This window comes from Bombina bombina, chromosome 3, assembly GCF_027579735.1.
Source record: "Bombina bombina isolate aBomBom1 chromosome 3, aBomBom1.pri, whole genome shotgun sequence".
NCBI lineage: Eukaryota > Metazoa > Chordata > Amphibia > Anura > Bombinatoridae > Bombina > Bombina bombina.
In genome coordinates this window covers 829,523,169-829,542,613 of record NC_069501.1, presented here as the reverse complement: position 1 = coordinate 829,542,613, position 19,445 = coordinate 829,523,169, and the positions used below count along the sequence as shown (strand labels likewise).

At 33.9% G+C, this 19,445-nt stretch overlaps 1 protein-coding gene across 1 annotated transcript in view; it reads left to right on the top strand.

Moving 5' to 3' along the window:
* MYO16 (myosin XVI) overlaps window positions 1-7,605 on the top strand; it is a 944,954-nt gene extending 937,349 nt beyond the window's left edge. The window contains exon 34 of the mRNA XM_053707787.1: window positions 6,745-7,605. Coding sequence (XP_053563762.1) covers window positions 6,745-6,894 — 150 coding nt within the window. The 3' untranslated portion in view covers window positions 6,895-7,605. The remainder of the gene's footprint in view (window positions 1-6,744) is intronic.
* Window positions 7,606-19,445: the final 11,840 nt, after the last annotated feature.

Genomic DNA, 19,445 nt, shown 5'->3' with positions numbered 1-19,445 from the left:
TAAATATACCTGCTACTTTATCTTATATCTGTCCATAAACCAATCACCAGTACTTGGAGAGAACAATGGAAAATTAACATTTTATTACCTTATCTCTTCTATACCCCACTGGGAGTGTAATTTCTTCTACTGGCTGTGTTAACACAGCTTGGCCTTGTGGCCAAAAACTTTCAGGATGGGTGGAGATAACACAGGCTAAATAAACTAATTCAAATGCCAAAATAAGGTTAATGGATCATTGGGAACAAATTAAAGGGGAGAACATTTTTGAGTAAACTGTCCCTTTAATGTAGCTGGCGGCGGGGTCCAGGAGCGGCGGTTTAGGGGTTAATACATTTATTATTAGGAGTGAGAGGGGGGATTGCGGATAGAGGGGTATACAAGTCAGGCTATTTTTGGGAGGCGTGTTAGACAGTAACGGGAGATTTAATATTTTAGTAAGTTTTTGTAGGCGGCGGCAGTTTCAAAGTGACGTAAGTCACTGGCGACTCCAGAAATTTGTACTTACGCTTATTTCTGGACATCGCTAGTTTGTCCGACTTACGGCAATTTAGCAACTGCCGGCGCCATATATGTGATAGCTCGATGTGCGAGCTCAAACTACGGGCGGCGCAGGTTTCCACGCTTGCGCCGAAACCTGCGTTGTATATCGGATCGCGCCCCAAGATTTTATTTTCTCCTTCCCCACACAGGCTGAAGTTCATATAATATCTATAGTTAAGCTCCTGTTTATATACTGCTACTTGGTAAACAATGATTGCTTAGATCAGTGAAAGAGTTTACCAGCTTTAAATAAGATAACTTAATTAAGAGGATTTTCAAGTGATATATCCCTGAAGTATACAAAAACTGCAAAACACTGCAATCTTGGATACTCAATTGCTTATATATATATTGTGCATGTAAATATAACTGTGCCTCTAATTAATCCTCCAAGATCATCTTTTTCTGTAGTGTAGGGTCCCCCTCCAAATAATTTTCAGTAGCGTAGGGTCCATCCCTCCCTCTTAAATTTTTTGAAATGGCAACATTTTCATGGTTGTTTTGTTTTCCTAATAAACATGTACATATTTATTTTCTAATGTAAATTATGACTTATAGTTTTATTAACTGATCAAGCAAAAAATGAATTCATAAATAGCTAGATGGTGTATAAAGGCTTAGTGTTGTAACATAACTGTTTATAAGTAAATATATTAGTAATATTATTGTTTCTGGGATAATAATGTTGTGTTCTTATGTTTTCTAAATAGCAATAGCACTGCCTGTAAGAAAATAACTTTTTTTATATTGTGTACATATCCTAGATTTAGACAGATTCCTTTCAATTGCTTCTTTAGTAAGTATATAAAATGTTCACCTTTTTGCTATGCAAGAGTTGTTAAAGTTAATTCATTGCATTTACAATGCTGATGGGACCCTGAAAACTACTCATATATCTTCAAGCACCTGCTATAATACATTAAATAACTCTCAATGGAGTCATTTGTCTGATATTTATGTTATACCTGGTTAATTAAGAAAACAGAATGTACACTAATTAGGTTACCTAGTATGATTGGAAACATATGGTTTATCTAATTCAGTAACTACAAAATGATGAGCATTATCTTCACATGCTCTATTTCCCCACATTTAAATTGTAATGACAATGCGTATGACTGATAAAATGTAAGATTTTACTTGAATGATAAATGCAAGAATAATTCCATTAAACAATAATTATATCAAATAGGCATAACAGTGAAAAGTATGCTAGGCCTTTATAAACACAACAAACTACTTTAATACATACTTTCTTTCAATATTGATGTATCAAAAATGCTGCATTAAAGGGACAGTCTAAGCCAAAATAAACTTTCATGATTCAGATAGAGCATGTAATTTTAAACCATTTTCCAATTTATTATTATCACCAATTTTGCTTTGTTCTCTTGGTATTCTTAGTTGAAAGCTTAACCTAGGAGGTTTGTATGCTAATTTCTTAGACCTTGAAGCCCACCTCTTTCAGATTGCATTTTAACAGTTTTTCACCACTAGAGGGTGTTAGTTCACGTATTTCATATAGATAACACTGTGCTCGTGCACGAGAAGTTATCTGGGAGCAGGCACTGATTGGCTAGACTGCAAGTCTGTCAAAAGAACTGAAAAAAGGGGCAGTCTGCAGAGGCTTATATACAAGATAATCACAGAGGTTAAAAGTATATTATTATAACTGTGTTAGTTATGCAAAACTGGGAAATGGGTAAAAAGGGATTATCTATCTTTTAAAACAATAAAAATTCTGGTGTAGACTGTCCCTTTAATTAGGCTTTAGGTCCAGTATCTGCAACTGACATTGTCTATATCTCACTTTGGAGACTAGGTGCCTCTATTGACGCATGCACATAATGCACTTCTTTGTCTGTTAATGTGGTGCATGTGCTGAGAATACAAAAAGTCAGTGTCTGTGTATGTTTCAAGTGACTGTGCTAAATCATGGTGTTAAAATAGATGCCAGTGTTATTTTTTTAATCTTTCTTTATATTGTACAGTGCATTCATATTGGGACATTATATAAAGCAAGCAAAAATGAAAAGGAAAAATTATGATTAAGATGCTTATGGGTAATGGAGCTATCGGGTATTACTAACTGGCATATATTGCTTGGAACTTTGTAGTTTGCTTATGTACAACTTTCTTTATTTTTCATGAGTAATACAACAATATCACTCATCATGTAAATACACAGGTCCAAATAAGCAATAGTCATAATCAGCTTTTATTCACAGAGGTAATAACATTTGCACATATAAATATTAGCACATTCATAACCTGCTTGTAATAAATTCCTTATTTCAAAGTTCACTATCGTAAGAGTCAGCAGTTCAACATCTGATTGGGTGTATCATCCATTTGCTTGAATGTTAAAATATTCTCACAGTGAGGAGTGGCTGGGGTACTATGTAAACAAGTGGGCTCAATTTATCAAGCCCTTCTCTTCCCTTCGACTGCAGGTTATCATAAGAGAACCTGCAGTCAGGATTTATCAAGCAGCCATCATTAGTTCGCGTCTTCCCTACCCTCTTCTCCACCTCTTAGGTGGAGAATTTAAATCTTTCCGCTCTCATCCGACCAAGGCAAAGCTGTTAGGGTGCCAGGAATCAGACTGAGACGAGAAGTGCAAAAATAATCACACTTTTATTAATAGCAAAAAATAATAAAAAGTCCACAAGTGAAATAACTAGCCAGGAATAAAAACCAGAGCTGGTAGTCAGACGAGTCGAGTCAGGAGCCAAAGTGAGTAGTCAGACGAGCCGCAATCAGGAACAAGGAGAACAGCAGAGTCAGGAACAAGCCAGGGATCAGGAACCAGGAGGGACATCAGACAGCCAGGTAATACACAGGAGCTCTCACAAACAGGTCTGAGACAACATAAGGGCAAAGCATACTGAACAGAGGCCCTTTAAATAATAAGTGATGACATCACAATTCTGAGACTGCATCCTGTCTCACACGGATGATGTACACCAGTCTGGCCATAAAAGGGAGTGCAGGAAATGAGCAGCATTACACAGTATGCACCAGAGTCAGCAAGAGAGGTTAGTAAAATGGCTGCCAGCAGCACATGGCAAACAAAACAGGGAAAAAACCCTGACAACAGCCAATCATGCGCAAGCGCAAAGCTAAATTCAGGGAGCAAATTGCTGCCCGCTAGAGGAGAGCTTGGGTGGACAGGGTCGAATATGTACATCCCTGTCCTCCCTTGATTGATAAATTGAGCCAACTATTTGCAGGGTACTGTAATATATTTTGCATAGTCTTTATGAGGACGGGAGGTAAATACAGCTTGACAAATAATATGCTGTTTAATGTTTCTTTAATACATACTTTAAATAAACCAAAATCCTAAAATGAAGAAAATTAAAATTTGTCTTTTTTAAGTCAAAACTAAATATATAGTTAATTATCTTTCTAAAATAAACATATTAACTTGCCTTATTTGATTAGTTTGCAGATACCAAATATGCATGGCTAAATATAAAATAATTACTACCACAAAATAAAAATTGTTTGTATACATCACATCTAAAATATTTGTATGCATCACACATTTGATTACAATAAATATCCATATTCATTTAGTGTATCTTATATGTTTAATATACCTAGTGTAACAAAATTGTAATTCTTTCTTAGGATTTAAATCATTGGACCATTCTCTGGTACTTTTCTAGTACTAATGTTCAATCAGCAGTCACATATTTCTATTAACATACTGGTTTCAGTTTACCATGCTAGGAAATCAGATAGTCTGCTTCTTAAACTATTCAACACATAGAAGTGGCAAATTTAAATCATCCCAGACAGACATGCACAGGATGATTGACAAGAGCCTTGCTCTTATGCAAATGATTCGGTTAAAGCCGGGAGAGGGGCAGCATAAGACATAATAAACACAAATGGCAGATGCCAACTCTCTGGCCCTCAATGTGGGCAGACATGTTCCCTGGCTGGAAACATTGTCTGCCTGCAGAACAACAAATCTGAAATAATAATATGAAAGTACAAAATATTTTAGTAACTGCTCTTAAGTCTTTGTTGATCATGAATGGATCATTTGCTTCTCTTTCCTCGGCTGTCTATCTCTTTGTGTAGGAGGATAATGTCTCTATACCACGCTGTTGTCAGAGGCTGGAGTACAGGAGGAGCAGGGATTATACTTAGAGTATTATTTATGACTGATAGAGGAAGTCTTCAATAGTCCCATATTTATTGATGATACTGTATAAAGCAAAATTAAATTTACTGTGCACTCCTTATTGATAAATTGAAATATAACCAACAACAATACATAACAGAATCCTACTAAATGACTAAGTCCAATGAGCAACAAAGGTAACACCTTGCTTATTAAAGGAACATTTAACATTCAAAACTCATGCATAAGCACAAAATACACAAAACAAACTAGAACATTATGGTAAACTTATGTATCTTAGGCACAACAGATACACAGAGATCAATTGCTCATTGGCTGCTAAGAACAATCCCCAAAGCTAATCAGGTGCACTGGGCAAAAAATGAAAAACAAACACACAAAAAAAACCAAACAAATTGCTTCCATAACCAATATTATTATTATTATTAGTTATTTATAAAGCACCAACAGATTCCACAGCGCTGCCCATGGGTACAAGGATAACAGTACAATGGAGAAACAGTACAATAAAAGACAACATTTTTACAGACAAATACAGGGGGAATTGAGGGCCCTATTCCCATGGGAACTTACAATCTAGATATAGAAATGTCTGCTTTTTTAAAAAGGGAGAAAACTGCAGTACATTTTAAAATATCATCACTAAAATTAAACAAATAAGTACAGTAACCTTAAAGGGACAGTTAACACTTTTTAACCTTTTAACGCCGTTATGCCGTTCTATTCCGTCATATTTACACTGGGCTTTAAAGCCGTTATGATGGAATAGAACGTCATATCAAACGGCTGTCCTGAAGCCTTCTGCGCTTCAAGGACTTGATCGCGGTCTGGAGGGCGTTCCTAGGGTTGTAGGGACGCCCCCCAGATGCGATCCAATAATTGAAATCTCGCGATCGTATGCACGATCGCGTAGTTTCAATTTGTCTACATCGGAACAGGTGTTCCGATGTAGACACTTTAACCCTGTCACGAAAGGGTTAACTACAAGACATTTCTTATGCCTTGCTATAGAATAACATATAAGTCAAGTTTATATGTTTTAAAACAAATTAGGGCCAAATTACACTTGAGCGTTAATTGCGCTAGAATTAAGATATTTGTGTTTGTTGGGTTGCGCTCATATTACAAGTTGAAAGTAAACTGTTTTTGGTCTATCGGTAATCCGATTAGTGCAAAAATCTGGTTAGAATCTCACGTGCACATTCAATGGAGAGCGCAACCCTCGTTATATACCCCATTATCGCTCGGGCGCAAACTGATAGTGTGGCCCTTAATGTCTTGTTTTCAATAGCCAAAATCTACCGACCATTTGCCTTATGTGAAGAAGCCAGTCTGGATTTGAGCCTGCAGACAACACTGCTAAAGTGCATTGTTATTCGGTTATTATCTCTTAAATTAGAGAACAATGTGTAGCAGGGTTAGCATTGAGTAGACTGCAGGGTGATCCACAAAATCCACAATTTTCTGACCTAAATTACATGGAAAGGGTGCTAAATAAATGTTGAACATATTGCAAAGATGTTTCATTACTTATAACTAAACATTTTATATATTAAAAAAAAACTCAAGCAGTTTACTATGTCCTTTTAAAGTAATTATGTTCAACATTACTTGCTTTTAATAGGACATGGAACCCAAAACTGTTCTACAGACAGCATACATTTTCTAAATGTTTCCAATTTATATCTATTCTAAGATTAGCTGCATTTTCGTGGTATTTTTTGTTGAAGAGATACCTAGGGAGGTAGAATGCACGTTTGGACCACTACATGCCAGGAAAAAGTGCTGCTATCTAGTGCTCTTGCAAATGAATGACATTCTTGCAAATAACATTCTATCGCTGTGCATGCGCCTGTGCTTACTTTCAACAAGGAATACCAAGCGTTTGAAGACAATGTGATAATAGGAGAAAATGGAAAGTTGTTTACAATTGCCTACTCTATCTGAATCATGAAAGACAAAAAATGGTTTTCATGACCCTTTAGGTTATTAACTGAGGAGACAGGTATTCAAAACGCACTGAACTTCCTTTATCTTTTCAGGTATTTCACCAGTTACGGTTATCAGAGAATGAAAGTGCAGCATTGCAGGAGCTAATGGAGTGGAGGAGAAAGCTTTGTGAAGGGGGCGATGATTGGCACAGAGACTTGAAACAATCTGAAGATAAGAATGCTGCTCCCTCTCCATCGTAGAGTTATGTAACTTTATGGAAAACCACATCATAAAAGATCTCTTCTGTTCTTAAGGACTTGAGCTTTTTATCAATATAACAGGAAGAGAATTGTTTGATTTTATGAGATGCAAGTTGTTGCATTTTTTTACAATAGCACACTATGAAAATAACCGAGCATGAGTAACTAGATTGTTGTCACTGTGATAAAATTTGTGTGTGATGTATGCTTTTATAGGTGTAATACATTCTGTACATTGTGTTTCAGGGTTTATCTAAAATATATGTTTTAAATATCCAGGTACCACCTGTATCAGAATACAAAAAATACATAAAGGTCTACAAAAAAGATTCTTGGAAATCGCTTGGGAAAGCCATTAGAAAAATGTCCAAGTGTATAGCTGTTTTATATCATCAGAATTTCAGGGTTAGTTTGTACAGGTTGATTTAATCATACCTTGTATTCCTATATGTATAGATATATGTTTGTGTGTGCTTGTATATAAATACACTTGAGTGTATAGAGGAAGAGGGGCGGAAGAGAAGAATATTAAAATGTTTAGCTTGTAGCACAAGAACCCTATTATCGGAAATTTTGGCTATTCACTTTGATATCTATCTGTATCTAATCTATCTATCATCTATCTGTCTGTCTGTCTCTATCTATCTATCTATCTATCTATCTATCTATCTATCTATCTATCTATCTATCTATCATCTATCTGTCTGTCTGTCTGTCTCTATCTATCTATCTATCTATCTATCTATCTATCTATCATCTCCTATCTATCTATCTATCTATCTATCTATCTGTCTCTGTCTGTCTGTCTGTATCTATCTATCTATCTATCTATCTATCTATCTATCTATCTATCATCTCCTATCTATCTATCTATCTATCTATCTATCTATCTATCTATCTATCATCTATCTGTCTGTCTGTCTGTATCTATCTATCTATCTATCTATCTATCTATCTGTCTCTGTCTGTCTGTCTGTCTGTCTCTATCTATCTATCTATCTATCTATCTATCTATCTATCATCTTATCTATCTATCTATCTATCTATCTATCTATCATCTATCTGTCTGTCTGTCTGTCTGTCTGTCTGTCTCTATCTATCTATCTATCTATCTATCTATCTATCTATCTATCTATCTATCATCTCCTATATATCTATCTATCTATCTATCTATCTGTCTCTGTCTGTCTGTCTGTCTGTCTGTCTATCTAGTGCCACAAAAGTATTTTAAGCTTCAATATCTTACAAACAGATGATATGAACTTAAAAAATGTTTTTTTTTTTTAAAGTTTAAGCATTTACCTTTTCATATATTAATATTTTCTTATGAATGTTATAATCATATTTGTGTTTTACATTGCTGTAGCCTATTTTCAAAAGATGCTGATCGGTGACTGAATTGCTGAATGTATTACGTTTGTAATCCTAGTCTTAAAATCATCCAGAGAAAGAGGTTTTGATGCAAGCACAAGTTTCTTAAAGTGACTCAACAAGAAAACGTTTGAGTTAGATCAGGCAACTGAAGTGAACAAACAAGGAACCTCTACCAATTCACTCGTGTGAAAAAGTGTTATCCAGAAAGTGTCATTATTGTATATTATATGTTGTATTAGTTTCAATTCACAAAATTAAACACAAGTAAAAATGTAAATGTTTAAACTTTAATTTGATTTTTGCAAGTTTGTACTATGATTTGGAAGTTATTGAAGCTGAAATCTGCACTAAGATGTTTGGGACACTATTTATAAGTATGGTGAGTATGTAAGCATTATTTTGGCATGAGACTGTTTTTCCTGAATGAAAAAAAGAAATGGGCATTAGGTTGAATTCTGGGAAGTTTAAAGAATGGATTTGTGCTTGTCACTTGCCTTTCCATTTTGTTTTGCAGCAGGACAGCTACAATATTTACTATATAAATCTTTTCTTTTCTGTTTCTTTCCTCCCTTTTAAAGCTCTGTACTGACTGATTTTTGCTAATGTTCGCCATTCTTGCTCTTTTCAGACAGGTTAAATGTCAGAAGCTACAGTACAACCAGGTACTACTATGTATATAAAGGTAGATGTTTGAGCAAACTGCAGGTAAATATGCAGAATTCAGGAAGTGATTAAAGGGACACTGAACCCAAATTTCTTTCTTTTGTGATTCAGATAGAGCATGCAATTTTAAGCGACTTTCTAATTTACTCCTATTATCAATTTTTCTTTGTTTTCTTGATATCTTTATTTGAAAAAGAAGGCACTTTTTGGTTTAGTACACTGGACAGCACTTGTTTATTGGTGGGTGAATTTATCCACCAATCAGCAAGAATAACCCAGGTTGTTCACCAAAAATGAGCCGGCATCTAAACTTACATTTTTGCTTTTCAAATAAAGATACTAAGAGAAGGAAGACAATTTGATAATAGGAGTAAATTAGAAAGTTGCTTAACATTGCCTGCTCTATCTGAATCATGAAAGAAAGAATGTGGGTTCAGTGTCCCTTTAAATACAAAGCTAAGGCCATAGCCACAAGGATAATCTTTCTCTCTGAATTCAGAAGCCATTTATTTATCTCTCATTATAACTTGAATTGTACAAAACAGCTGTTCATGCAACATGGAGCCTTAAGAAGTAACAGATTATAACACTACATTGTAATAAACAATATACAACACAAATAATGGCCAGCTGCCTATTGTTACAAATTACAATTGCTCCACTAGAACTAGAAGTTTTTCTCCATTTTATTATTTCTTATTTTCCAGAGCTTACATTCAATAAATACTGTACATAAGTGTATTGAATATTCCAGTTCATCTTTTTATGCCACAAATTACATTAAAGTATACAATTTAATCCTGTGTAATTGTTCAAAGTGTAAAATAATATGTTACCTATTTCACTGCCACAGTTTTTAAACTGTCAATTGGTGCTGTTGCTTTTTTTCCCCCTTCAAAAATGCAGATAATAAATGCAGAACTGATATTTGTCTTTCTTTGTCTTTATTATTTCTAACATGTGTACATAAGTCATTTATTTTGTGTAACTTTTACTTTTCTACTGTTTTGTGCCAGGATAATAGGTTATTACCTTTAATAAGCCATTAATAATGTCTCTAATATTATAAAAAGTAACCAAATGAAATAAGCAAATAAGGGTAATTACATAAAACATGTTAAAGGGATAGGAAAGGAAAATATAAACTTTAATGATTTAGATAGAGAATGTAATTTTAAGATAGTTTTAAATTCAATTCAAGTATCAATTTTACTTTTTTCCTTTGGTGTCTTTTGTGGAAAAGCATATACTACTTCACATATCTTCGTCAGCAGCAATGCACTACTAGGAGCTAGCTGGTTAATAGTGGCGACACACATGTGTCTAGTCATTGGCTCACTATATGTGTTCAGCAAGTTTCCAGTAGTGCATTGCTACTCAGGAATAGTGCAATAATAAATTGCTCTAACATATTAGTGTATTTTCTTTTTGCACTTTTATATTCCATTAATAAAGTGTTAAGGTAAATATTTTTAGGAACCCTCACATGAGTTTGTATATATAGATAGATGTGAAATAATATAAAACTAAGAAGTACATTTTTCATAGCCATTGGTTCCCTGATTTGTCAAGCTCTAGTTACTCTCATGATTTACAATAGAGAATAAATAGATAGGTAGATGGATAGATGAATAGGTAGATAGACAGATAGATAGATAGATAGATAGATAGATGGATGATAGATTGATGATGATGATGATGATGATAATAGAGAATAAATAGATAGGTAGATGGATAGATGAATAGGTAGATAGATAGATAGATAGATAGATGATAGATGATGATGATGATGATAATAGATAGATAGATGATTGATAGGTAGATATATAGATTAGATGATAGATAGATATATAGATAGATGATAGATAGATAGATAAATGATAGATGATAGATAGATAGATAGATAGATAGATAGATAGATAGATAGATAGATAGACAGGTAGATGATAGATAGATAGATAGATAGATAGATGGATAGATAGATGGATAGACAGGTAGATGATATATAGATAGATAGATGATAGTTAGATAGAAAATAATAGATAGATAAATAGATGATAGATGATTGATAAATAGATAGATTGATAGATAGATAGATAGATGAAAGATCGATAGATAGATAGATGACAGATAGATGCTTGATATATATATATATATATATATATATATATATATAGATGATAGATAGATAGATAATAGATAGATAGATAGATAGATAGATAGAAAAATAGATAGACAGGTAGATGATATAGATAAATAGATAGATAAATGAGAGATAGATAGATGACAGATAGATGATAGATAGATAGATGATAGATAGATAGATAGATAGATGATAGATAGATATATAGATAGATGATAGATAGATATATAGATAGATGATAGATAGATATATAGATAGATATACATATAGATAGATAGATAGATTGATAGATGATAGATAGATACATATATAGACAGGTTGATGATAGATAAACAGATGATAGATAGATAGATAGATAGATAGATAGATAGATAGATAGATAGCAAGATAGATGATAAATAGATGATAGATAGATATACAGATAAATAGATATATAGATTGATAGATGATAGATAGATAGACAGGTAGATGATAGATAGATTGATAGATGATAGATAGATAGACAGGTAGATGATAGATAGATAGATAGATAGATAGATAGATAGATAAATAGATAGCAAGATAGAGGACAGATAGATGATAGATAGATAGATAGATAGATAGATAGATAGATAGATAGATAAGTAGACAGGTAGATGATAAATAGATAGATAGATGACAGATAGATGATAGATAGATAGATAGATAATAGATAGATAGATAGATAGATAGATAGATAGACAGGCAGATGATAGATATGTAAATCGATAGATAGATGACAGATAGATATATAGATAGATAGATAGATAGATAGATAGATAGATAGACAGGCAGATGATAGATATATAAATCGATAGATAGATAGATAAATAGATGACAGATATATATATATATATATATATAGATAGATAATAGATAGATTATTTATATATATATATATATATATATATATATATATATATATATATCCAAAGTCATTTAGCCTGTAGCCCAGCACTCCAAACAGGTGGAGTAGCCAAGACCTGGGTGCAATCCTCAAAAGCAGCAAGTACAAAATCCCATGTAGTAAAAGGGCACTCTCAGGGTTTGTATAGAAGCAAAATAATTTCTTTATTAGTAGAATCAGTAAGACATTGTCAACGTTTCGGCCCTCAGTTGGGCCTTCATCAGGACATATATAATCTGTTGACTGCTAAACAGCAGCGTTCCCAATCAAAGCTAACCTGCATAAGGGCATTAAAACTAGTCACATACATTTTATACAACATACAATACAACGTTAAACAGTATATTACCAATGCAACTTTATGCACAGAAAAAAAAATCTAATGTATTTAACAGTGGGCTATACTGTATTGCAAATAGTAAACATAATTTTATGATCTACACAGCTTTTAGTGGAACACTATGCACAATGTAAAACAAAGACTCTAGAGTTTCTTCCTCTTTTGAAAAATGCTCATGACCTGCCTTAGTTTCCTTTCTTAGGTGGCACCTACTGATTTAATGAACAAACCTACTAGTGATTATAGTAACCTGTAAAGGTAGAGATATGCTAAAAGTATGCCTAGAGTCAATAAGAAGGTAACAGTATATCACATATCCTACCTAATATGTGGGGGGGGGGATCTACTCTTCAGATATACACAATTACTAAAGGAATTTACAGTAACAAAAAATAGACATACATAAGTCTTTTTGATTTTAGTAATGAGATCACCCAGGAAGTATATTTGCACAACGTCTCCAGGTAGTATTCGATATATGGTTAGGCTCAAAATTTCAGTAATTAGTCTGCATTACATTAATATGGCTGGAAAATAGATAGGACAAGAGTTTTTTTTTTTAAAGAACAATCAAGCTCTATATAATCCATTCATTCTATTTTTCCTCTTAAAGCCTCTGACCTCTTTAGGTACTTTTTCAGGTAAACAGCATTTTTTAATATAATTATTTTATTTGCCTATAAACATACACAAAGAACACTAGCACAATGGCCTCTGTTTGATAAAACATAACTTAAGAAAAATAAATGAAAGGCAACATGTCTGACTGAACACTGTTTTTGTTAAACTTTGAAAATGCTGTGAAGCCATTACCAGTGTACTGTAACTTCTCACTGTCAGGATGTTCCTAAGAGACTATAGCAGACAGTTTTTTGCAGCTTGCACCTGGCATCACTACTCTGCTGTTTTCAGTGGCCTTCGCCACTTTGACTTGGCATGCTATTCCATATATCCATAAATTATCATGGGCACTTGGGCAATGGGCAGTCACACTCACCCGGCCCGCACTGGGCAGCTGAGCTCCGGAATCCGCTCCACAGTTGCTCTGTGTCTCAGGCTGCTCAGCTGCTGCAAAAAACAGTGATGTCACCAGGGGACTCCGACTCCACCAGACACTACAGTGTGACAATGACAGTACACACGTATCACGTGAGGAGTGAGGACTCGGCACACAACAGCTCCCTTTGGCTTTTTCTGCTTCCCGCGAACGCCAGTAACAGTGAGTCCGATGTCACTTACGTGACCTCCACGCCTGGCACGCCTCCCTGGCAGCATTGATAGCAAGCTGATTGGTTGTCTCAATTAACTAATCATAGAGGCGGTTTGGAGAACCGCCTCTATTGGAGAGCGTTATGGACCCGGCAAGATGCCACTGGGTGGCGCTAGCTCATAGTGAGCTAGTAACACTATGAAGCATCCATGTTGCGCAATTAATTGAGGGCAGCGGAACGGCTCACTGCCTCTCAATTGCGCAACATGGATGATTGATTCAGAATCTTATGGCGCTGGTGGAGGAAGGAAAGGGGGGGTTACCTGGGGAGGTGTGGTAAGGAAAAAAAAGTATGCACAAAAACACTCAACTTTTTTTTAAAAATTAATAAATAAAAAAAAATTAAAAACTTTCCCCACCTGCCTCCTATTACTGCACGTCACTGAGATAGATAGATAGAAAGGTAGATGATAGATAGACAGATTATAGATAGCTATAAATAGATAGATATAAATAGATAGATAGATGATAGATAAATAGATAAATAGATAGATAGACAGGTAGATGATAGATAGATAGATAGATAGATGACAGATAGATAGCTAGATGACAGATATATGATAGATATATAGATAGATAAAAGATAAATAGATAGTTAAATAGATAGATTATAGATAGATAGATTAATAGATAGATTAATAGATAGATTGAAAGATGATATATATATAGATATATAGATAGATAGACAGGTAGAAGATATATATATATATATATATATATAATAGATAGATAGATAAATTGATTGATAGATGATAAATAGATAGATAGATGATAGATAGATAGATGACAGATAGATAGATAGATAGATGATAGATAGGGATAGATAGATGATAGACAAATAGATAGATAGATTGATAGGTATATGGTAGATATATGATTGATAGATAGATAGATAGATAATAGATAGACAGATAGATATATAGATGATAGATAGATGATTGATAGATAGATAGATAGATAGATGATAGATAGATAGATAGATAGATAGATAGATAGATAGATAGACAGATGATAGATAGACAGATGATAGAAAGCTATAAATAGATAGATATAAATAGATAGATGATAGATAAATAGATAGATAGATAGACAGGTGGATGATAGATAGATAGATAGATAGATAGATAGATAGATAGATGACAGATATATGATAGATATATAGATAGATAAAAGATAAATAGATACTTAAATAGATAGATTATAGATAGATAGATTAATAGATAGATTAATAGATAGATTGAAAGATGATAGATATATAGATAGATAGACAGGTAGAAGATATATATATATATATATAATAGATAGATAGATTGATAGATGATAAATAGATAGATAGATGATAGATAGATAACAGATAGATGATAGATAGATAGATAGATAGATAGATAGATAGATAGATAGATAGATAGATAGATGATAGATAGGTAGATAGATAGGGATAGATAGGTAGATGATAGATAGATAAATAGATAGATAGATAGATAGGTTTATGGTAGATATATGATTGATTGATAGATAGATAGATAATAGATAGATAGATAGATAAATGACAGATAGATGATAGATAGATAGATATAAAGATAGATAAATTGATAGATGATAGATATATAGATGGATAGATAGATGATAGATAGATAGATAGATAGATAGATAGATAGATAGATAGACAGGTAGATGATAGATAGATTGATAGATAGATAGATGATAGATAGATAGATAGATAGATAGATAGATAGATAGATAGATAGATAGATAGACAGGTAGATGATAGATAGACAGATGATAGATAGCTATAAATAGATAGATAGATGATAGATAAATAGATAAATAGATAGATAGATAGACAGGTAGATGATAGATAGATAGATGACAGATAGATAGCTAGATGACAGATATATGATAGATATATAGATAGATAAAAGATAAATAGATAGATAGTTAAATAGATAGATTATAGATAGATAGATAGATTAATAGATAGATTAATAGATAGATTGAAAGATGATAGATATATAGATAGATAGACAGGTAGAATATATATATATATATATATATATATATATATATATATATATAATAGATAGATAGCTAGATAGATAGATAGATAAATTGATTGATAGATGATAAATAGATAGATAGATAGATAGATAGATAGATGATAGATAGGTAGATAGATAGGGATAGATAGATGATAGATAGATAAATAGATAGATTGATAGGTATATGGTAGATATATGATTGATAGATAGATAGATAGATAGATAGATAGATAGATAGACAGATAGATATATAGATTATAGGTAGATGATTGATAGATAGATAGATGATAGATAGATAGATAGATAGATAGACAGGTAGATGATAGATAGACAGATGATAGAAAGCTATAAATAGATAGATATAAATAGATAGATAGATGATAGATAAATAGATAGATAGATAGATAGATAGATAGATAGATAGATAGATAGATAGATAGATAGACAGGTAGATGATAGATAGATAGATGACAGATAGATAGGTAGATAGATAGATGACAGATATATGATAGATATATAGATAGATAAAAGATAAATAGATAGATAGTTAAATAGATAGATTATAGATAGATAGATTAATAGATAGATTAATAGATAGATTAATAGATAGATTGAAAGATGATAGATATATAGATAGATAGACAGGTAGAAGATATATATATATATATATATATATATATATATATATATATATATATATATATATATATATATATATATATATATATATATAATAGATAGATAGCTAGATAGATAGATAAATTGATTGATAGATGATAAATAGATAGATAGATAGATAGATAGATAGATAGATGACAGATAGATGATAGATAGATAGATAGATAGATAGATAGATAGATAGATGATAGATAGGTAGATAGATAGGGATAGATAGATGATAGATAGATAAATAGATAGATAGATTGATAGGTATATGGTAGATATATGATTGATAGATAGATAGATAGACAGATAGATATATAGATGATAGATAGATAGATGATTGATAGATAGATAGATAGATAGATAGATAGATAGATGATAGATAGATAGACAGGTAGATGATAGATAGACAGATGATAGAAAGCTATAAATAGATAGATATAAATAGATAGATAGATGATAGATAAATAGATAGATAGATAGATAGATAGATAGATAGATAGATAGACAGGTAGATGATAGATAGATAGATAGATAGATGACAGATAGATAGGTAGATAGATAAAAGATAAATAGATAGATAGTTAAATAGATAGATTATAGATAGATAGATTAATAGATAGATTAATAGATAGATTGAAAGATGATAGATATATAGATAGATAGACAGGTAGAAGATATATATATATATATATAAAAACAGTCCCTTCCTCTGACAAAGAACATTACAAAATATCAAACATTTAAAGGTGAACAAAACCCTCCCCCCTGTGAGCTACCCAATCACTGTGATCTGCGTGTGTGATCAGGAGAAACCAGTCTCCTGATAGGTTAAGGACCAAAGGTCAATTCATTTGATAGGATAAAAAACTGTCAATCAATAATGTGTATTGGTGTGTGTTAATGTGTATCAGTCTAAGTGCATTGAAAGTGTTTAAAAGTGATTTAAAATGCAAAGTTCAGGGTCAGCAACAAATATAACTGAAAATCCAGACAGCAGCTAGTGTGACAAGGTCGAATAAGACTGTGTGGGCACGAATGTGACTTAATAACCCCCGCCAATGGCAATGATCAACACAAAAGGTGCTGGCTCAAACAACCAATCACATAAATCAATGGTGCATCTGCCTCCACCCCTCGAGGCAACAGTATCTGACACACCACACATAGCGGACCAGTCTGTCAATATGGCAAATAGGCTTGCTACGCATCAATAAAGATAGTCTCGTGTAATCTCCCCAGTCAATCGATATTTGTGCCTAACACATAAAAAATGTCATCGATCCGATCTTGCATTATTCTCACATAATAAGAAAAACCTCTATGCCTGACCAATGGCGTATCAGCATGAAGCCACATACCGCTCTAGCACCAATCACGCGCTTTGTTGACAACCTGTTGTAATCGCGCGTCACCAGCTAATGAAGGTGGAGTGTAGAGCCACACACCCCCCTGAACGACCAATCACGTGTGTAAGATCCCGTATAACAAACCCTAATGTCCGTGTTTAATACATGTTAACCTGGGTCACAGAAACATGTGTGTCAGCAAAGCATAATACCTCCAACTCCCCTAGCATACTTATCAACGTACCTCCATCAAGGATCATGTTAATCGATCCGATATTATCTGATGTAATGTTGACCGGTATACTATTGTATTGGCGTGGCAGCATCCAATCATATTATAGTGTGGGGCCACATACCCCAGATGCGCCAATCGCGTAAGACCTAAAGAAAGTACACGCCCTGATGTCTGTAAATTGTGCAAATTTCCATGGATAGTGCTATCCATCCCTAGCGATCGCAACAGTTTATCAGAGACACCACTCTAGCCTTATTGTTAAAAAAAGAATTGGATTGGATTAACAAATTGGAGATCCAAGTAAAAGCTTACAAACAAGAACTGATAGCATTTAAGAACAGGAAACTACAGACGGTAAATCAAGATTACACATATAAAAGCATATATAGATGGATGATTGCACCGGAAGATAGACGGGCTTTTCGCCCTCGTCGTGAAAGGAGATTTACTAAAAAGAATATGACCACTGTGGAATCCAGTTCGGGGGATAGCTCTGACCCAGATAATGATCAGACAGCCATTGAAGGATACTCAGGTGGGGTCACCACACGCTCTAGAGGGGGCCGAGGTTATCAACAGTGGGACAATTCCAATAATAATATCACAACATTACCACCTAGCTCTGGGAATCGTTTTTTAGGCCGAGGCCGAGGCCGCACACGAGGAGGGGGGGGCACCGCCCGCCGCCCTCCAACACAGTTGCAAAAACGAATATAGTGTTTAACATCAGTGACCGTATACTTAATGAGTCTGAAGTGAGTCTGCTCAACAAAGGACTGTCATTTGTACCTGTCACTAATAAAGACAACTTTGAGTTATATATAGACATTCAGAAATATGGGCGGAATCTTAGATTAAAGGAATTCTTTGGCACTGAAGTAAACGATATGGATGCCATAGATAGATTCAAACCAAGAGGACGGTTTGATCCCCAGTCTAACAACGCCACCATCCAGACAGTCACACAATTCTTAACGGAACAGATCCCTAAACAATTGACACCTCGGGGGGGTGATAATCTAACTAAAGAAGAAAGAATCGCTATAGGTTCACTACAGAAAGACCCTTCCATTGTCATACGCCCCGCCGATAAAGGCGGGGGCATAGTAGTTATGAACACTATAGACTACAAGACAGAAATCCTAAAACAACTGTCTGATACAGAAACATATCAACCTCTCCCGAGTGATCCTACGATGAGACTCAAAAAGAAAATTGATAACACCATACAACAATTGCTCATTGAGGGTCAGATCACACAGAACCATCACAGTTTCCTGAAACGTGACTTTCCTGTGGTTCCCTTGCTATATACACTTCCCAAGGTTCATAAGGATAGCAAGAATCCCCCTGGTAGGCCGATTGTGTCAGCCAGGGGTTCTTTGCTCCAACCACTGGCTGAGTACGTCGACTCCTTTTTACAACCTTGGGTTAAGCAACAGAGATCATATATTCGGGACTCTTCTGACTTTATGTCTCACATACTACAGATCACAGATATGAAACCAACAGACATTCTGGTCACATTGGACGTTTCAAGCTTATACACT